Source organism: Parus major, chromosome 4 (genome assembly GCF_001522545.3).
Source record: "Parus major isolate Abel chromosome 4, Parus_major1.1, whole genome shotgun sequence".
NCBI classification, from domain to species: domain Eukaryota; kingdom Metazoa; phylum Chordata; class Aves; order Passeriformes; family Paridae; genus Parus; species Parus major.
Genome location: NC_031771.1, coordinates 45,688,271 through 45,709,605, shown reverse-complemented (window position 1 = coordinate 45,709,605; position 21,335 = coordinate 45,688,271). Strand labels below are relative to the sequence as shown.

The 21,335-nt window shown below is 38.3% G+C and overlaps 1 protein-coding gene across 1 annotated transcript in view; it reads left to right on the top strand.

Moving 5' to 3' along the window:
• LIMCH1 (LIM and calponin homology domains 1) overlaps positions 1-21,335 on the top strand; it is a 170,210-nt gene that overhangs the window by 57,880 nt on the left and 90,995 nt on the right. Inside the window, exons 2-3 of the mRNA XM_033513515.1 lie at positions 5,265-5,335; positions 16,572-16,641. Of these exons, the coding sequence (XP_033369406.1) occupies positions 5,265-5,335; positions 16,572-16,641 (141 nt within the window). The remainder of the gene's footprint in view (positions 1-5,264; positions 5,336-16,571; positions 16,642-21,335) is intronic.

Here is a 21,335-nt window from a genome sequence, read left to right as displayed (position 1 = left end):
TGAGAATTCAGCCCACCAAAGTGGGAGTGTGTTTGTATCAGTGGATATGTTTTTTCCATGCTATATTTTGGCACCAAACTGTCAGCAGACCTGACCAGCAGTGTGGCAGAAGGGAATTTAAAGCAAATGGGGGGAAAATATGATATTTTATTTTACTGCTGCTAGAAAAAGTTAAGTTTATATGAAGTATAAAAAGAGAGAGTCAGCTTTTTGTCTCATTAAAGAATAATACAAGGGTGAATAGTCAGAGGAAAAGAACAAAAAGGACTTCAGAACAGGTAGTTAAATTTGCAAAATGCAGTTAAACTTAAGAGACCAGGAAGTGGAAGACCTAAAAATAATGTTAAGTGCTTTCTTTGAAGATCAGCCTTTCTACCCAAGTGTGAAATCTCCCCTCATTCTCCCATATATTCTTTAAATTTTCAAGTTGTGTATCACAGAATTTCAGGTGATTCATTCATCACATTAGTTCTCTGAACTCATGCTGGTTTTGTCCCTGGGATTAGAATTAGAAATAAAATAGAATAGTAGAATAGAAAACACTACAGATATTTTTTTGTTCTTTTACTGATTTCAGTAGTACATTACCTCAATACTGTAAAGCCTTGGAAGGCCTTTAGCAGAGTGCTTGTCATCATTCAGCTTCCCCATAAGACAGGTATATTAGACCAGTGGTTATTGCCCATGAAAAATTCCATTCTTACAATCTTTAAGTTTCTCTGTACTAAATGAACTAGCCTCCTAGTATTTGTAATAAATCCATTTGGGACTGGCTTGCATTGCCATGATTTTAGTGATTTAAATGCCCCTGTGACATCAGAGAGAGGGAACTCATGCCTAGATGATGTGTTGTGTCCACTTTTACAGACAGAGACATTGCATGATCCATAGTGGCCAAGCCAGGAGCCAGTGAAGAGTCTCCAGGCTCTGTCACTGCACTGTCATAGCAACCTGGTGCAATTCTGGGCTGCAAAGGTGAAGCTGGCTTTAACCCTGACCCTGGTCAGAGTTGTTTAGTTCAGAAATCTCTTGCCTGTGCTATATGAAAATAGAATTTAACTTGTGTATTCATCTTATTAGCTCAGATTATAACTCAGAAACAGGGAAGTAGGAATTAATTACCCTAGAGGGGCCAAATTCTGATGCCATAAAAGCTGTCGTGCCTCTTCTGGTGGTTTTTGTTTCCTGTTGCTTGTACAATCCAATGCTTTCTATGTGCATACTTGTTTATCAGAGTTTAGGCCTTACTTTTATATCTTCCTAGTGAAGTAGCAGGGCCTGATTTTTTTATCTAAGAAAAAAAATTATTTAGGGGAAAATAATGGTTTCACAAAATGGAAAGGCAGCATACTCACATACAGAGAAATGAACAGCTTATAAAACTCTTTGAAAATCATCATCTCTTTACTGTCATGCTTCATAAGCTCTCAAAAATGCTTAATGAGAAACAAAGACCTCTTTTTGCCGTCTCTCTAATTTTTTCCCTGCATAACATGGCATTTTCAGATGTGCACATAGAAAACGAAACTAAATGTTTCCAGTGTGTTATCCCTGATGACCAAGTGTTTATTCAACTACTTATATCTTGTTGGCCTAGATAAATTTCACCTGAAGCCAGCATCTGTTCACTAATTTGTCACCTTTTCTTTTTCATGCCCCTAAGCTGTTTTGACACGAGAGGCTTTGAAAGCTCCATCTCAGGAAGCACCAGCAGCCATATAAAATGCAAGGAAAACAATGTAAACTGAAGTTTTGGGAAAATCAAGTTGTACAATATGGTAATGGTTAGTGGCTGGATGACAGCCATCCTTAATGATATAAATTTTGCAGCATGTGTAACTGCAAAGAACAAAAGTTAATCAACAGCAACACAATATATACCAAGTGTTACTGTATGCAGATATGTATTAAAGTTGTTGCCATGAAAAACTTCTATTATTCATTTGAAGTTCATTTTCTGTTGTTAAGTGAGAGGGAAACTGAGAAATGCATCCGGCAATCAAATAATTGCCCTGGTTGTGACACTTGTAGATTTTCACAGAGAAGAAAATATCATCCAGATGATGAATAAAAACAATGCCTTCTCACATAAATGAATCACACAGTAATAAATGATACTGTTTTACTTCTATTCTCAATTTTTAATTTACAATTAAAATTAAAATTTAGCAGTTTTTTTCCACTCAGCTTTATAGAACTTATTAAAGAAGTGGGAGACTATTCTACTAATCATTAGCAAGGTACAGTTTGTGTCTTGTCTTTAAGGTACTTGTTCTAACTTTGGCACCCTGTCACTGCAGGAATCAGGGTATGCTGCCATTGCAGAGTGGATAGGGGACTCTTCCATCTGTCGGGCTTCCTCCTGCACTGCCTAAGTGTGCTGCTCTGTAACAGTGAGGTAGGAAGAGTGCAAGGTGAAAGATGATGGAGTTTTCTCTCCAAAGTATGTAAGATGTAAAGGTCTGGAAACCTAGCCTTGCAAAGAAAGGCCAAGTCTCAAAAGTTCTCTCAGTTAGCATCTTGGGTTTTGGTGTTAGTTTTCTTTTTTCCTTTCCTGGAGGCAGCAGTCCAGGATACAGAGTGTCTTGCATCTGTTCATGACTAGTTTTGTGCAGGGTCAGTTCTGAACACCGATTCTCTGTACTATGAAAGCTGATGAGCTAAATAATTTTTCTTCCATTTTGCAGTTTTCTGTACCTGGTTGCAATTTCCTTTTTTCCTGTGAAGCTCAGTAGAAGCACTGAAAATGCTATCCTTTAGTCCTTGTGTGTCAGTATTTTCACAGTTTCATCCAGCAAATGGGAGGTTTTTATTTCCTGAGATGGAAGATAATCTAGTAAGAACAGACCACTGCTTATATCAATAACATGAGCACAGTCCTGTGATGCCTGTGGCATTTTTGTGATATCATGGCTAATGCACACGCTTTCATTTTTACTGGAGTTCGGGTAAAGTATGCACTTTGCTGTGTGGGATTCTTTGTGTGCAAATACGAGAGCACCAATCCTTTTGCTTAAAGTCCCTTTGTCTCCTCCTGCTCTGAGCAGAGGTTATCTCATCAATGTGCACCAGGTTGGCCTGTGGGCCTGCAGTAGCTGTTCATGAGGGTACAGACCAAAGTGGCCCCTGCAGAGAAGGAGGTGAATGTGTGTGAGTATGCCAAGTGACTGAGCTCTCATTTCCTCTGGAAAAGGTGGATCCAGCTTCTTGCTTCTCTCAGTCCCATTTTGGGTTTATCTTTGTCATTTATAATGTCATCTTCGTGCTTATTTTTAGTTTCTAGCCTTTTTCTGTTGAACTGTTTTTACATTTTAATTGACTAAATCAGGAGACTTGTAGGTGATTAATGTTTTCCCTCTGCAGCTGCATCATCTAGAGCAGGCATAAACCTTGCCATGCCTCATTTACTTCCAGTTCCTTTTCAAACAGACACGCACTGTTCCTGGACCTTCCTGTCTTTCCTCACCTCCTGTCAGTGCGTGTTGTACCTCCCACTGGATGAGTTCGTGTGCCGGCTGTGCATCTGTATTTCATGATTTTATTTGTGCAGACAGAAGTTATGTATGAAACCTTCCTACATCATCAGTAATAACAGCAACACTCATGTGACAGCTTCTGGCAGGTAGAGTCCTACATGAATTGTGGTAACAGTTTCAGTACTGCTGCCTGCTAAATGAGGGTCATCAACAAATGAATAAGAAGGCTGATCTCCATATCTGGGACGTTTGGTGTTGAGGAGTGAAATAAGATGACTATAATTTTTCTTGAATTTTCTCATAGCTATGAGTGCAACATGGTGCCTTGTTCTACTTTATGCATTTACATAAGATATGATTGTCCACTGATGCCCTTATGGTACATTTTTCAGAGTATGGGAGAACTTCTTTCACATTGAACAAAACAATATAATTTAGTGAAGGATTATATTTTAGGCTTTGCATTTGCATTTCAACTTAAAAAGTGTTGCTCTCTGTCCAAGACTGCACAGCTATAACCAGCAATTCTGAAACGGATGCATTTGCTAATCCTGTGGGACGGTGCCAAACTTGTCAGTTTTTATAAATCGCTGTCTTTATGACAGGAAACTAAGAGGGGAAGGGTCTTATATCTGAATATAACAGCAAGGAGAAAACAGGGACATAATGACAGGTGTGTCCCCAAGTCACTGTTCTCTATGGTGGAAGCAACACCCAGAGCAAGGGTCTTGCTGAAAGTTTGGATACAAGCCATGAGAACTCTATAAGCATCCGGTGAATGTTTTGCCTGGGCAAAGAGAAGACCTCCTGCAGGACAATTAAAACCTTTTTTTTGTCTTTGTATGGTTTCTGTTCAGTGCTTTCTAAACATAGTAACTATTTTTATCTCTTTTGTGATGATAATAAAAAGTATCCTTTACTTTTAGCTTTCATTTTTACTGGAGTTTGGGTAAAGTATGCACTTTGCTGTGTGGTTGTTATGATATGTTGCAGCATATCATCTGTTGAGAATGTTATGAGGATGAATAAGACATTGTCAGAGCAGTAGTGAGTCATGAATGGGGGTTCAGTCATGCTTGTAGCATCCAGCACCCTCAGGCAAGATTGGGATTCCTGGAAGGTTTCTTGATGGTCCATCCCTAAGCAGCACAGACTGGCTTAAGAGCTTGTGAGGCAAAGTGTACCTCCTGGTCCAAGTGTACCTGGGGTGGATCCTTATCTTGCACTGAGTTTGTATTCTCTTAACACTCATGGCTGAATTGCTGTTGTGAAATATCTTTTAATATGACCAGGAGTATTGAGGCATGTGTCTGAAGGGCTATAACTCATGCCAGTGCTTTCAATTGTCTTTGCTTATTCTATAAAGATGATAAGGACTAAAGCTGAAGGCTGGTACAAAACGTTTAATGTGGTGCAAAAAAAGCAAGAAAAATATAAAGTTTGTCTAAATGCAATAGTTTTAAAATTCAAAGCACTATAAAATAAAAGTTCTAAAATATTATGAAGATTAAATTGTAATTTTTGCTTTGTCATTTTTGATTTTTACTGCTAGAAAACAGTTCTTTTATAATCTGAAATTCCACTGGCTGGAGCAAATACTTTGTCCTATGCATTAAATATCTTGATGGAATTGGAAGGAGAAATGGACATGATTTAGTCCTTTGCAAGGCCTGTAAAGATCAAAAGTTCCTTCCACAGCAGATGTTCTAACTGACTATTATGAATTGCACCTGTAAAGTTCACTTTCTAATGGATTTCACCCTTTTGTTTCCCTCTGCTCTTTTACAGCAAGTGACGGGCAGAAGTTTTGGTGAGAAAGATTTTCGTTCCGGATTAGAAAACGGCATTCTTCTGTGTGAGTAAGTAATGCTTACAGTTTTGAGCCTTGAATACAATCTTGACAAAGTAGAAAACAACCTTAGCTAGTATGTCCTATTGTTGATTTCCTTTTGAGAGTTTTGACATCGTGCATGATGGTATTTCACTGCAGCATCATTTCAGTGCCAAAGCTATTGTCATGGTGAGGGCTGAAATGTGGCTTAAAGAAAACAGGTTTTACAAAGTGGTTCCCTCACTCCACCCCAGCTCCTTAGCTGAGTTATGTAAAAAAAAATAAAAAAATTATGTTTGCTTTTTTGGTTTCCTTTTATTTAATGTTGTTAACCACAGACTGGCAAACGGTGTTCCACACCTGCCTGTGGATGTCTCTGCTACAATGACGCATTCTGGACCACCTCCAAGTCTGAATGCTGTCAGGAGTTAGCCATCTGAATACCATCACTACACAGCTCCTTTAATAGTTTCTGGAAAGGTTAAGCATCCTCTAAATTTTGCCTAAAGGTGTGTTTCAATGACGTATTTTGTAATTTTTGGATGAGAGACACCAGTTAGTTTTTGCATGTTTCTCTCTGTAGTTCTAGTGGCTAGTTTTTAGGAAGAGTCTTCCAAAACCTTGTTATAGGTTTACATGCCAAAGCTGGTGATTTCTAAGAGTAATTTGGAAATGTGCCCTAAGGCCCCTAGTCCTTAGAAAATCAGATTGTCAGGCATTTGGGAGAATCTGCTGATCTGAATCACCTGTATGGACCAATTCCTTTCCCTGGATACACAGGATTGTCACTGAAGTTGATAAAAGCTGTCTTTGCTCACCAGAATGATGAAGCTTGTGCAGAACTGAATCCATACTTATAAAGGAGTTCTCCTGAGATGTGTAGCTGGACAATTGCAGCTATGGATAAAGTTTTATACTATTCCAAATACTGGAACTTGGAAGCTGTTTTCAGCAGTAGAGCTGAGCTAATATCCTGTAACTTAGCTCTAGGTAGCTTACCATAGATCCGAAACCTACTTGTGTAAATACTTTAGATGTCTCACTGGTGTCATTAATCAGACAGCTTGAACTTTAGCTTTAAAAGGTAAAAAAATATACAGGAAATGATGTGATCTATTTTGGTTGTAGTTGCATGTCTTTACTGAGGAGTGGCTTTGGGAGGAGGGAAGTAGTTGTTATTGTTGATCAAAAGTTGTGTAACTCAGAAGGAGCATACCCTCTTTGTATTTAAGGGCTACCTCTCACACAAGATCTCTCTCCTCTGTGTGCTGAAGGGAAGTGCTGTGTGCTGAATCACTTCACAGTGCTCTTTAAATGTTAAGGCTGAATTGTGTTGCATGAAAAGCAAGGGCTGTGTATTTCAAGATTAGATGGTAATCTTATCTGCAAGTAAGCAGAGGTAGTCTGATTAAAATGCTGTAAATCTTTAAGATGGAAGGCTTAACTAAGTAATGTTTTGCTAATGAGACTAATAAATATGTATTTATTAGAAGGTTGTGAGTTCCAGTAATAACCAGGTCAAGGGACAGCACTTGGTTATGCTACATAACTGTTATGTGATATTGGGAAAAGTGCTTGTCCTTATTTACCACTTGTGGATCAGTGCAAATCAGCCCAAAGGAATCTGTTTCCTCAGCCTCACATCTTAAAAGCCATGATGTTTGTATTGCATCCTGCTCTTGGTTAGCAAGCTGTGGCTAGTGAGTAAAACTCTATTAGGCTACAGAGCATTAACGAGAAAGCCACCAAATTGAATTTCAAATTTGGTTTCTTGATGACAAACAAACCATAGCACCAGCAGTAGAAGTGTACTCCTCACTGGTTCCAAGTCCACTGTAAAATAGAGAACTCAACAGAAATTTTTGTGTCTAACACTGAGAACTTTTTGAGTAACTTCAAAAAGTACTTTGGAAAGTAAAGCACTGATAGTTAATTTTTTATCTGTTGCTCAGTGAAGAAGCCCTGTAAAGCTGCCACAAGCAATATTGTCTTTCTAGACAGGTTTTTTGTGACTTATCAGAAACCTACCAGGGTACCTAATGAAAAAAATGTAGTGGTATATAAGCTTTCTCTTAACCCCCTTCCAGTCTGTTGTGCTTTCATTGCAGATTACCTCAAAAAGTAGGTGAAAACCTGATCTCAGTCTCTGACAACTTCAGAAGACAAGAAATAAATTATAGCTGTCTTGCTTTCTGAAGATGGAAGAACTCATTGCTTTTGATCAGGTTTTATCTGATTTGTTGAAGTTCTAGAGAAGAGCAGACTTTACCTCTTTTTTTATCCCCAGGACACTACTCACTGCAAGTGGCATTAACTGGCAACCCACAGCCAGACACCTGTGTGGGTGATGTCCACGTGAATGTGGAATAGCTGTGCTCAACTTCCACATGACTGTTTCAGGGTTTTCCTCGCCTGTTATATTTTGTGAGGAAGGCTGAAAGCAAGTTTGGGCTCTGAGGGGTCCAAGAAGCTAGAGCACTGGAAACTGCTATCAGGACTGGGGACACAGTCAGCATGCCTTGGATGTCCCAAACATATCTCAAGCTACCTTCTGACTTTGCAGGTGTTTTGCAGAAGGGAACGGGGAAGTTACCATGCCAGAGTCCACTCCCCAAAGAGACTGTTCTGTGCAAAAGGATGCAGGGGGAATCTCTGTCTCTGTCTGTAGCAGGAATGTTTGACCCTTATACACAGGAATGCCAGGCCCGCCTCCACTTGATCCCAATTTCAATGTCCTAGACAGCCTACAAACACAAGCAGACATCACTACACTGGTTATAAATGATTCATTCACATCTAGCAACAATCCACATATTTTAATAAGTGAAAATGAATGCAACTGTGCAATGCCAAGAGCTCAGGCTCTTGGGATGAATGTGTTCTGCAGCACCATCATGACTAGTAGAGCAGTCCAGATGTGTGTGCTTGCCACGGGAACCCACCAACCTTGCACCTGCCTCTCTAGTAATGTTTGTGCTGTGGCTGGCATTTCAATCTGGCCTGAGTACAAACTTTATAGCTTGACACACTCAGCTGAGGAGCTGAGGGGCATATTTAAACAATGCAGGATGCCATAAAGCAACAAGTCGACAGATGAGAGCAGCACAAGCTCTTTCTTCTTTCTGGCTGTTCAAAAGCCCACTTGTGCAGTTGCCCAGACAGTGGTGACTCTAATTGTTCACCCAGCTGTGCTGAGAAGGCAGTGACTACGACTTCTGTTTGTCTGAAATGAGTTCATGTTTTCTTTAGCATAGCTGTCTGACATCAGTGCAGATGGTGATTTCAGCAGGGATATAATAGCTAATAGGCAGTTCTTGCTCTGTTCATGCTTTGTGAATTAAACTCTCATATGAAAAGACTGAAGAGTTTCTGCATGGGTGGGCAAATGTGCCTTCCTGGGGTCATGGCTGAAAGCTATATGATGCAGGAATACAACACCAGTAGCAGGAAATATCACTGGAAATTCCCTATTTCTGCTCCAGCACATGTTCATGTTTTTTGGGTTTTTTTTCTTCCTTGTTACATAGATTTAATGTTTAGGTTTGACCCAAATATCATAAGAAGCTAGAAGATTAATCAGAAATAAATTCAATCTGGTTGTTGCAATGCTTATGTGCTCCTATTCTATGGATTCAGGCATCTGAATACAGGTTGACTGCCAAAAAAAGTGAATATCCTGTCTCTCTGTCTGCCCTCCTGGTTTGTGTGGTTCTGTTGCGTTTTTTAAAACAGCAGGTAAGGAAGTCAAGGTTGCTTTTATTTCTGACCATGCAACAATTACATGGTCAGAATAAGTTTAACAATTTAATAAGTTTAACAATTAGTACAAGAAGAAAAAATGCATGTCTTGCTGCAACCTTGACCAGCTGTTACTGCTCTAATGTCCTTGCAAATGTGTTTTCAATTTTTTTGCCCCTCTTCTTGCTGCCCACTTCCCCTTGTTGAGCTCTGCTACTGCAGGATTCCTTCCTTCACATTGGGCATTTGTTTGTTAAAGAGGTCTCTGTAGGGATGTGAGACTTCAAAAATCTGAGTTAATTTCTTGCTTTGATATGATTATCCAAACAGGATATATACCCAGTATATCTCTAAGAACTGACATGCAATTTGGATCGTATTTTCTCCCAAGCTTTTTAGGGAATCCAGGAATCCAGTCACCCTGAAAGCTGGTATTAGTAGTAATGAGATTCTAGTGTCAGGAACAGGACCAGACCATAAAGAAGAATAACAACAACAATTGGGATATGCATCCTGGGCAAAAGACCTTAAACAATGAACTAAAAATGAATCCAGTTGGATATTAGCAGAAATTATTTGGTTTTGCAGTAGAGCCCAACAATATCATGATTGTAATACCTTGAGTTCTGTACGTAGAACAGTTTAGCTTCATGTCTGGTTTATGTATGTTTTAAAATCGATTTATAGCAGTATATGCAGTCATAATAAATCTGATTTTTCTCAAGTATCAAAGTTCTAAGAAATATTTCACTGCATATCTTGAGAAGTAATGGCATACATATATAAAAGTGAAAGGGGACTAACTGTATGTGGTTAAAGATGGATGTCACTTTCCTGTGCAGCTCTGGGTACCAATTTATGAGCACCTTCCCAAGGTCTTCTTTGTTTTTTAGAGACATCTATTTTATCTATTAGTACATCACATTAAGTAACTTAGTAAAATGTGCAGAAACTATGCTTATTCTTTGAAACCGTGACTCTTTGACTCTGTAACTTTTTTGTTGTTTTTTGAAAGAGGAGATACAAAGATGTTTTACTGTTTTAAGTAATCTTGGTAAAATTGCATATGTAGAGCGAACTAAAAAAACAGTCTTACACTTTTTCCCCTGTAGGACAATATATAGGAAAGACAGTTCTCTTCTGCTGTACACTCTTGAAATATATGCTCTTAAAAAGTACAAGAAGGTTTTTAGGTTTTACTTTTAAATAAAAAAAGATGAGAAATTAGTCATGCAGATTATTTTAATAGCATTTAAAGAAAATGTGAAAAGTGGCTATAAATCTGAGGGAACTCAAAGTGATCGTGAAAAACAATTACTTAATGGAATCTATCATTTTTTCTTTCATGAGAATGATTTTCTTCTACTAGTAAAATATCCCCTTAGCTTGTGTTCTTCATGTTGTCGATGATGAATGAGCAGCATTTTCTCAAACAGCAATTTCTTTGGATGTACATCCTGGTTCTGGTACATCTGACCAAGCTTTGGGCTGACATGAATGCAGTTTTCAACAAGGGTTGGCTATGTGCCAGATCAGTACAAGTGTAGTGCTGTGGAATAATAAAACTTCTATGCTCAGAGTCAGTGATAATGTGAGGTATGAAGAACAGCCTTTGCTGTATACATGGTGCTTCAGTCGTTCTTCTTGCAAATTAATGTCACTTATGTCATCTGGTAGGGGAAAATAAATAGTCTTTGTAGATTATAGAATTTTTCAGCTACGTCATTCTAATTGTCTATTAGTGTTATGGGCCTGGCATCAGTTCAGCACTTGGCTGTGTAGTGAACAGTGGAGAAGTCAGTGGATGCCCAGCCCTTATGCTTAATTAGTATTTTGCTTGACTTTCCTATTCTTGGAAACTTAGAAGGTATTTGAGCTTCATAGGAATATTTGAAGGTCTGAATGTGACCCATGCTTTGAGGTGAGAAGGAATAGGTGTTCTCCTGTGGTTTTCAGGCTCTGTGCTGTAAAGCCAAAACATTATCGGCATCATGAATTTGGCATGTCTCCAGGTTTGAGAGATGGGCCCCAAGGCTCATTAAGCATTAAGATTTAGGTTCATGTGAGGACATTTGAAACAGTTTTATATGAATACAGAGTCCTTAATCTGTAAGTTTTATTGCTGTTTTATAATGAAGAGCTATTTATTAATACGGTTTAGGTGAGGGGCCAACATAAACCCTAATGCAAAGCCCATGATAAGAAGAGGGGAATAGCCAGTGAGGGGCATGCTTGACTATAGACAGAATGACCTGTCTTTGTATTTATGTTTCAAAAAAAATGCATTTAGGCAGACTAAACAGTAGAGCTTTTTCACTGATGTTTGGTTATTGACAGGGCAGGAGACTGTGGAGCACTTACCCACTCAAAAGGGGTGTTGCTCAAATTCAAGGCAAGGTAATCCTGTGAGAAGTTTTAGCTTTTCAATAGTGTATGTTTAAGAAAACACAGTTAGTGGTTTTAGGAAGCATATCCGTGGCCACTGCTATTCAGTGTAAAAACTAAGCATGAATTGTAAATTTATAGATGCATGAGATGCTCTTCCCATCATCAGTTCTTGTGATTGTAGGTTCTGTATAAGTAGCTTGTGAAGTTACAACCTTCTGTGTTGCCTTTCTTGAGCTGTTTGCAAGACCACTATTTAGTTCGTATTTTTAGTTTCTGGCAGAGCAAGATTCATGCAGTCCTGTGTTTGGAATATTGTTTTCTCAATACTACATATTTGCATAGATCTTTATTCACTTTGTATGTACTAGGCTGGACTCTGAGTCCTTTATAGGACAAAGTCAGTTCTGTCCTGCTTGTTAAAAAAACACCTTGTTCATCTGATTCTAAACAAATGATGTCAGGGGTATCATTAGCAATCACTCAAGAATGTTTTCCCAAAAATATTTTTGTGACCTCAGGAACATGTTTATATTTTGAAACTTCTTAGCCATGTCTTTTTCAACAAAATATTTTGAGTTTTCATTGTTCACTGTTTCAAGGTGATTAGTTCATCTTTAAGACTAGTAGTGGATTTTTCTGTCCTTTTCAAATATTTGGGGGCATTTTGGAGCTGCCACTAGAGCATGAGTTAAAATTATGTGGATACTGAAGCTGTCTGGGCTAATAATTCATGTGCTTTCATGTGCTGAAAGGCTGCTTGTTTGAATGTAAGTCTGTAAAACTTAACTTGAAGAGAGAAATGTCTCTGTGAAGGTTTACTGTGGATAGAGTTTCCTGAATTCTCAAATATTAAATGCCCTTTTACTTTTAGATCAGATCATTAGTCAGCTTTTCTTTTTAGGAATATGATCTGTTACTTGTGCAAAGAGCTCTGTTGAATACCTCTCCCTCTAGCCTGGATTGATCTGTGAACACACATCACTTCAACCTTCCTTTTCTCCATTTCTGAAGTTTATTCTCTTCAAATGCTTCTATTCCATTTCCTCCTAGAATCGATATCTTTTTGGAGGCTGGGTTTTGGCAGCCATCCTCCGAACATTTTCTTAACTGAGGCTTTCTTGCAAGAATTTCATGGGCAGTTGATGGGTGTTTTTCATTAGATCTTTTATCAACTGTTGTCTGAAATGCCTTCTCTTCCTGCCAGAAGGCTTTCAAATTCTTAACTCATGATAAAAAGCCCCAGGAAGGTCTAATAAGTTAGTCACACAGGGGCTAGCACTGATTTCAGCTTGTCTGTCCAGCTGTGGAGATACCTTATCTCCTGGAATGCCAAGCCTTGGGGACAGCACGAGTAGAGCAATTTATTCTTCCTGTACCTATGAGAGCTCTTTTTTATCAGGGAAAGGAAGTGACCTAGCTTCCCTCTGCATGGGACTAGAGCAGCTTTCCACTTCCATCATGCTTTCCACTTTCCATCATGCCCTTTTGTTTTTATCAGGTAAGACAGGTCTAAAGTTTTAGTTTCTATGCAGTGTCTTACTGTGCTTCATTCAACAAGTAGGTACTGGACAGTCCAAGCCAGCAGCTGGCACAGGGGAAAGGGAGGATGAGTGTCTGGTTGCTCCAGGGGAGATTTAGATTGGATATTAGAAAAACTTTTCTCACCAAAAGGGTTGTAAGACAGTGGAACAGACTGCCCAGGAAAGGAAAGTGATTGAGTTACCATCCCCAGAAGTGCTGGGTTAGCAGTTGGATTTGGTGATCTTTGAGGTCTTTTCCAACCTTGATTACTCTATGTTGGACTGAAAATTACAAGAGAACTTTGAGAAGATCAGAAGATTGTTCTGACTCAGGACAGACATGTAAATGCTAGCGGTGGTGGGCAGAAATCCCACAGAGTGCTTGAAGGGTCACGTGTATGTAGAGACTCAGGTTTTTTAGGTGGAGCCTGAAAATTCTTAGTTGTATCCTGTTTTGGGTTATTGTCTTTTGAGTGTTTGATGAGATTGTTTGGATCACTCAAAATGGGACAAGGATTAGGATTAGAATTAGGACTGGGGGAGAGGGCACAGGCTGGAGCTGCAAATGCAGTTGGGGCTGCCAGAAGAAGATATGTGCTGCAGGTTTTCTCTCCTGAAAACTCTTTAGACTAGGACATGGCTGGGGACAAAAGGAGGCCCAGGGCAGCCAAGTCCTTTAGTTAGGGTTGGTGGGGCAAGAAAGTGTGGGACTCTTAGGCAGTTGTCCTCCCTGCTTCTAGGAGAAGGTGTGCGTTGGTGTTTTTCCTCACCTGAAGAATCTTTCCCTTGGGCCATGGCCAAGGATCTTCTGCCAGGTCCCCGATGAAAAATGGTGATTGGTCTTGTTTGCCCAGTATATCAACAGAAACCTACCAGAGCTGATAAAACCTTACATATCAAGACATGTGCTCTATGAAAGTCTAAACTGGCACAGACAATTTTGTTTGTGTATAGCATGTCAGAAGAGGTGTAGTTAGTGGATTTTTGAGGAGCAGGGATGGACAGCAACTGTGAGTGAAGGCTCACAGTGTGTTGAGACCCTGCACAAATAGTATGACTTTTCAACCAGCTTGGTAGCAGATCAAGCTTAAACCTCTCAATGTTTTGGCATCTGGATTGTTGCTCTAGATGAGGCAATAATTCAGGAGCAGTCAGTCTGCTCTGGAAAAAATCTCCCTTTGACATATTCTGCAGCAAGCAAGTGCTGGGGGGTTTGGTGCCAGGCTGCTTAGAAACGTTTCCAACAGGAGACAAACTTTTTAATAATTTTAATTTCTTCCTCAGCGTTTTTCATCTTGCCCCGTTCCATTTCCTCTCTCTCAGCCTCCAAATGGTGACCTAAAATGTTGTTTGTTCCCTACTGTTTTCCCTCCTCTCATTTATCCTTTTCGTATATTTGTATACGAAATGTTGTACTGTTTTCCCTCCTCTCATTTATCCTTTTCGTATATTTCACAGGGAAGTCTGTACAAGCTATTTTGAAGATTTATTTAGAATGGGTTTTGGCATTTGAGGTTTCCAATAAGAACTTGTTATTTTGCTTTCTATCAGTGCCTATGACTTTTAATCCGCACCTGCAATATTGGTTATGGTGCTGACACATTCACGTTTGAGTAATAAAAAAATGGGATGCTTTAGCTAATATAGTCTGTTTTTCCTGAGACAGAACAGGCAGGCTGAGGATTGAAATCTCAAGAGAGCTACAGTATTTGGAAAGAAGCCCTCTGACAAAAAAAAAAAAAAGCTGCCTTAAATTGGGTGATGTAGCAGCTGAACTGAATATAGTAGTTTTACAAAGTTGCTACTGTGTGAGGTTAAAAAGTATCTTTTTTGGGGGAAAAAGTAATTTTTTTTTTCCACCTGAAATAAAATAATGGCTCTAGAAGACAGGCAGTTCTTTTATTGCTATTCTATTCTGCTAATGGGCAAAAGTGATTTTTTTCATTTGTGAATTAAAAGTGATATTAATTCATTTGTTTTTAGGATATTACTGTTCTACCTTAAGCAGAAGATAAATAGTACAGTTGTTTGTATGAACTTGGGTTATGGAGTTTTTAACTTGTTAAAAAAAGACCCCCAACTCCCCAGAGTATCATTCATATTGGTTTTGATGCTACTTCCAATACATGATGGTGTTGGAGATGTGGGAACTTCAGGAATGTAATAACATGCGTACAATTTAGGACAAGCAGAACAGAAACTTTACCAACTATGATCATAGAAAACTGAGAATAACATCTCCCACTCTGCTGTTCTGTCCAAGTGATTGCAGAAACCCAACATATGTATTGCTTCGGGGAGATCCAAAGGGAAAGAGGTGAGGAAAAGCGATCATTTCAATGCTCACTCCAGGAGGGATGAATGCCTTCATGAGCTTGCAAACTGCCACAGTCCTAAGGAATCAAGCAACAAATAATGTGCCACTATGGAGAGATGGCTCTTGGTGGAGCTTTGAGTAGTGGCACACTGCCTGTTATCATAATTCAGAAGTAGGGAGCTGGAAACCATCACAGATTGTTAGCTTTTAGTTCAAAGGAATATCCTTTCCTTCTGGATAAACTTCTCAGCCAGACCTCTCAAATATTAAATATGAATAATTTTATCACCACAATAAGCTTCCAGAGAAGTCTGCTCTTGAATGGAGATCATGTCAGCCCAAAATAAGGTTCCTCTCTTCCATAGAGCTGTTCTAATTTTCAGAGAGTTTCAAATTTAAGCAGACATTATTTTTTCTCTTCAAAGATCTTGAAATTTAAGTCCATGTCTTGACCTAATGATTTTCTTCTCAGTGAATGGAACTGGTTGAATTTTTCTTTGGATAAAAGGCATTATGGTTTTCTCTTGGGGGAAGGGTGGTGAAGACACAGTGTTTGTTGCAACAGGATTTTACAATTAAAATTCCCCACTTTTAGAGGCTTGGTCATTTTTTTGAGTATTCTAACAATGAGCCATGTCAGCACATCTCATAACATGCTCATGGGTGGTGAGGAACTTGCATTTTGGGGTGGTTGTTAGTATTTGGACACTGATGGTCCTGTGGTACCACTGGCCAAATGGTGTTTTCATTATGAGACAGGGGGTTCATGGACTCCCTTTTTATTTGTCTTCTCTCATTTATGATTTATGGGGCCCTCCATTCAACATGATCTATGGAAGGACAGCATTTAATTTCAAGTTAAGATGTAAAAAAAATAGACAGGCCACCCATAGAGCGTACATCTTTTCTCACTTTCCTGCAGTGCAGAAGCTGCCAGACCTGGATGCCTTCTGGGTTTCTGCTCTCAGACTTTTCCCGGCATGATCTGCCTGTAAGATCTTACTCTACAGGCAAGGTTGGCTGATGTGTCAAAATTCACTCAAAATCTGTTGGGGTCACTGATGTGGTCTAGATAAATTTAGTATTTAAAATAAATACTGCTGAGTTACTGTGCTGTGAATATTCATTCTAATCTTCATTTCAGTGATGGAATTAGGGTGTCCATGTATGTTTTCAGAAGGGAGAAAGGGGAAGGCTCTTTTTTTTTCAGTCACACTGAAATCCTTATGTGCTGGGGGAAAGTGTTTGATAATTTGGATTTTGTGACTTACCACTCATAAAATACCCCTTTCTCATAACAGGTTGCTGAATGCGATAAAGCCGGGATTGGTAAAAAAGATCAATAGACTACCGACCCCCATTGCAGGTTTGGTGAGTATATCAAATGGAGGAAAATATTTCAGTGCTGCTTTATGCACCTTGACATTGACTATATGATTCAGATAGCAATTATTTTTGTAATTTGAACTCTTCTAGCCTAGGGAACTCATACAGTCCCTCTGAAATCGGAATGCTCTGTGTAGTCACCTTAAGACCTTTCAGTCTTTTCTTTTCCAGAAGTAGGCAGTATTCAAGTGGCAGGGTGTATTTTTAGAGGAAGATGATCTTCTTGGTTATGTATCACCTCTCAGTTGTGGCACTAGCTTGAGAAAACCTGGAATGCATGCATTAGAAACCAGCACCACAAAAAGATAGTTTTTGGAAAGGAAGAAAACTGTACTTGTATATTTTGTCTCATTTTCCCTTTCCCCAAAATACCACAGTCTGCAGATAACATTCATTGTGGACTATCTGGGGAGCTGTTTCATGTTGACTTTAAGGGCAGAGCAAAATTTGGCCATAGTCTGTTGTAAGCAAGGAAGACCACAGAAGATGTGCTGACAGCTCATGGGCTGTTGGGAGCACTGGGTGCTCAGGGGGTCACCTCGAGTGGTGGCACAGTCCTGTGCTTGCTGCTGGGGCAGAAAGTGGGGCTGTGAGTGCTTGTTGAGTCTAACAGGATTAGCCACATAGGAATATGGCTGTATTGATTTTACCTCCAGTTGTAATTGGGAATAAAAGGCTCCTTGAGCATGTGGAAGGTGACCATTCTCTCTTTAGACTCATATATATATATATATATATATATACATACATGATTCCTTTGTGTTCCAGCACTGTTCACATCATAGCTTCTACAAGATTCATAGCATATTACTTGTTGATAGCTGAAGTTAGCATTCCTTTGTATAAATGGCATTAAAAAGTTTCAGTGTATCAGAAACCATTCTGCATTTGCTGTTAAGATAGCTCTATAATGTTGTTACATAGCCTTGGAGGCTGGGTCTTTCAATCTGTAGATTGACAAGGATATTTCTGCACAAATACTGCCTGGTTTTAGAATCTCATTTTTTGATCCCCACCACCTTTACCCTAAAGCTTCCTTGATTGCTATTTTTTTGCCTCTAAAACTAATCTAGTTTTATTCATTTGCAGTCCTATTTGAAAGGAATATTTGATATAAACAGCTGAAAAAAGTACCAGTAGTGCAGTTTTCTTTTCCTTGGCTTACTTTCAGGAAAGACTCAATTTTTGTTATGACTGTTTTAAGAAGATGATATTGAATTACATTGGGGTTTTTTTTCCTTATTCATATGTAAAATCCCAGCGGTAAGGTGGTTATAGTAGGAAGGACATGAAAAAAAGTCATTATGTGTGTGTATTTTTCTCATTCCTTGAGATAAAGCTCTCTTGCAAGATGGGTATCTTCAAAGCATTATGAAAAAATAAGTTTTCAGACTACTAATGATAGGGGTTTTTTTTGTTGTAAAATTATTATCTCTGCACCTGTGTCCTCTGATTTTCTTTAGTAACTACTTTTCTAAATATTTTTCCTAATAAATAAGTAGGCTATTTTAAAAGTTCACTGTTTCTGAGTTCTTGAACATTATCAATGGATGTTTTAATCTACTGTTCTGTGAATAAATTGTTCCCTACAAAACAAACTATCAAAATTTCCCCTTGTTTTCCAAAATATCTTATTCCATGCCGGCTGACTTTTGTTGCCATTTTTATTTACAGTGGTAAGTGGCTGCTGTAAGGATGGCATGTGAATTTAAATGATTAAGTCTTCTATCTAGTCTGTTACGTTTATTTATGGTGTAATATTTAAAATTACAGCCATCAGAAGTGTGTTTGGATACACAGGGTGTATCCTTTTCTTTCACTTACCTGTACCATGCCTACATGTCTGAAAAAAAAATTTAAAATATTGATGCTATGGTCCAGAAGCAGTTATATCTCCTAGATAGTTGACCCTATATGAGATACATTCCATTATTAACTGCCAATTTTTATTTATTATCTTAGCTTTGGTTGGCTTGACATACTAAATGGTTACTTCTTTCCAGTTATTTCACTCCAGTGAGTGTGATTTCCCCAAGTCCAAGTAGAAATGCTGTGAAAGCTTCAGTACCTTTCCTTTCTTGCATGAGATACGTGCTTTTAAATCCCAGATACTGTTTCTGCCTAAAAAGTTTAACCTAATTATTGTAACACAATTAATTTCTTTCCTGTAGCAGTTAGATTAAGTATTTATTTTGCTAGGAGAGACAATAGGTATGTTTTCTTCTTTACACTGCAGGAGCTAAAACTTATGAGTAACTGTGGAGTATTCAAAGTGCCTTTTGTTTCATCTTTAAGCTCCAGAGACATGAACAGTTATATATTATGTAGCTCTACAAAATGTCTACTTAAGTCTAGTTCTCCAGATGATAGTCTATTTTTCTCCTTTGTTATGGTAAGGAAAAATTAGGAAGTGTCTTTTATTGAAGGAAAATAACAGTGAACTTGAAGCCCATGTCATGCTGAGGTGTCCTTTTGGGAGTATTATCAGGTGTAAAAATTTTGCCTATATTTCATGTTTCAGTGACATCTCACAACACTTCTGTAAGTATTATATATAACTGGTTCAGTGTTGACAGACTGAATTCTTCAAACTTCTCCTGGCATTTAAAACTAGATGAATCTGCAGTTACTCTGAAATTCTCACCAGTGACTTGCTCATGTATTTTAAGAGGGAATAATTTATTTTCAGAACTTGCATACCAGAACACCAATCATTTAAATAAAATTTATTGGTTATAGTGCTGTGGTGTTAAAGTAAGAACTCTGAACATCACCATACTTAGCACAGGCCGTATAAATACACAAAGATGATCTTTGTCTAGTTGTGAGCCTAAGTCAGGATGTGGATTGTGTGCAGCATTACATATAGAATTACATATGTTCAGCTTGGCAGGCTTTTTTGTAATTTGCTTTGATCTCCAGAAGTGCCGACTGCTTCTGTTATCACAGCAGAAATGATACATTGCTTTAATGAAAGAAAATGTAGGGCCACTGCTTTGGTATTCTGACTTACAGTATTAAATCTGATGAAATGTTTTCTCATTCTTGTTCAGTATTCATTAATCCCAAAAGCCAATGCTCCCACCAAAAAGCAAGTTCACAAAACATTCAAAGAACATGTTAGGTCTAGGTAGGACTAACAGGCTTTACTAAAAGCCTTTTTGCCAGAAGAAATTTTCTCATGTGAAATATTGATACTGAGCATCTTTTTTTTCTAAGACTGTCAGGTTTCTAGCACCATCATTTCATGTATTTAATTATAGAAGGCTGGGGAAGTGTTTTGGCTGAGTTATTAAATAAAAATAAAAAAAAAACATCTGGAGCTGCAGAAGACTTGCAAAGATGTATTAGAGTACAATGAATATAATTGACTTTTACAAAACCAGCAATTTTTTCAGTGAGTTGGTTTCTTTCATTTTGTATGACATTCATAGTGAATACAACTAATTTTTAAGATTTTTAGCAATTGCAGTTTTGTACCTCTATACCTTATGATCTATCCTATAAAGGATTACCAGCATCACTGTAGATAAGCCTTGCTTTATAATACTAACCACTGTATGTTGACATTCTTTCCCTTAAAAAGATTCCAGCTTTTGCTTCCTGTCCCTGAATAATGTCACTCTGTGAGAAAAGAAAAGGTTTCTGCCTTATCTTTTGTTTGACAGGATTTAGGGGAGTTTATAGCATTACTTCAGTTCCTTGAACAATCCCCACAGGAGCTCAGGCACTTACTTCAGAGGCTGTGTGAACGATTCTCGCATATAATAGGAGGAAGTAGTCAAGACAAAGATGGAGAGATGAACTTTAACTTGGATCTTGGCTCATGCTTCAGCCAGCAATAAAAATCTGTTTACTGTGGCATCCACTTTTCAGTTTGTTTATGGTCCTTAACTTTGTGACATGTATACATCTATTTTTTCCAGTGTATGATACAGCACTGGAAAAAATAGATGTGCAGAAGTCACCTGGTTGCATGGTTATTGCACCACGATGAACAGAGCCATAATGTGCTGCTTAAGAAAGTTTGTTCCTTTGAAAGCGAGGTTGGTTTTTTTCCCCTCATTATTTTCCCAGGAAATTTCTTTTGGAAAAGTGTTCTCTGAGAGCTTGCTATTACCCTTATTAAGAACAGCTATCTGTCTGCTGGTGGTGGTGGTTTGTTCTTATGCTGTAATATTGTACAAATTGTAAGTTTGGGGTTTTTCTATGGGGGTCTTATATGTTATTTGATTTTTTTGGGGGGGGTCTTATATGCTATTTCAAAGAAATGTCATCATTGTGTTAGCTTTCAGGAGTTTGCACTACTAATTAAATTCAGCAAATGAGATCTTGTTTCTTCATGCAGGTATGAACCTCAAAATAAAATTACAAGACTCAAAGTATAGTATGTTTCACACAGTTAAAAATAATTAGCAAAGATAGAGAAATACACAAAACTTTAACAGGTGCGTATTATTTTTATCAGTCTTTTAATTCATACTTCCTTGTTACTAATATTTTTCTTTAAAAAATATCTTCTTGTTTTTTTCTTTTAAAGTTATCACTCTCCCTTTAATTCTAGTACTTTCTAGAAAAAGCCTGCTCCTATTGTAATACAGAGATTCATAGCATATAATTTCTGTTTCCTTGTTTTGTGCTACTATTCTCTGCTGAACATATTCATTTCCGAGCACAAT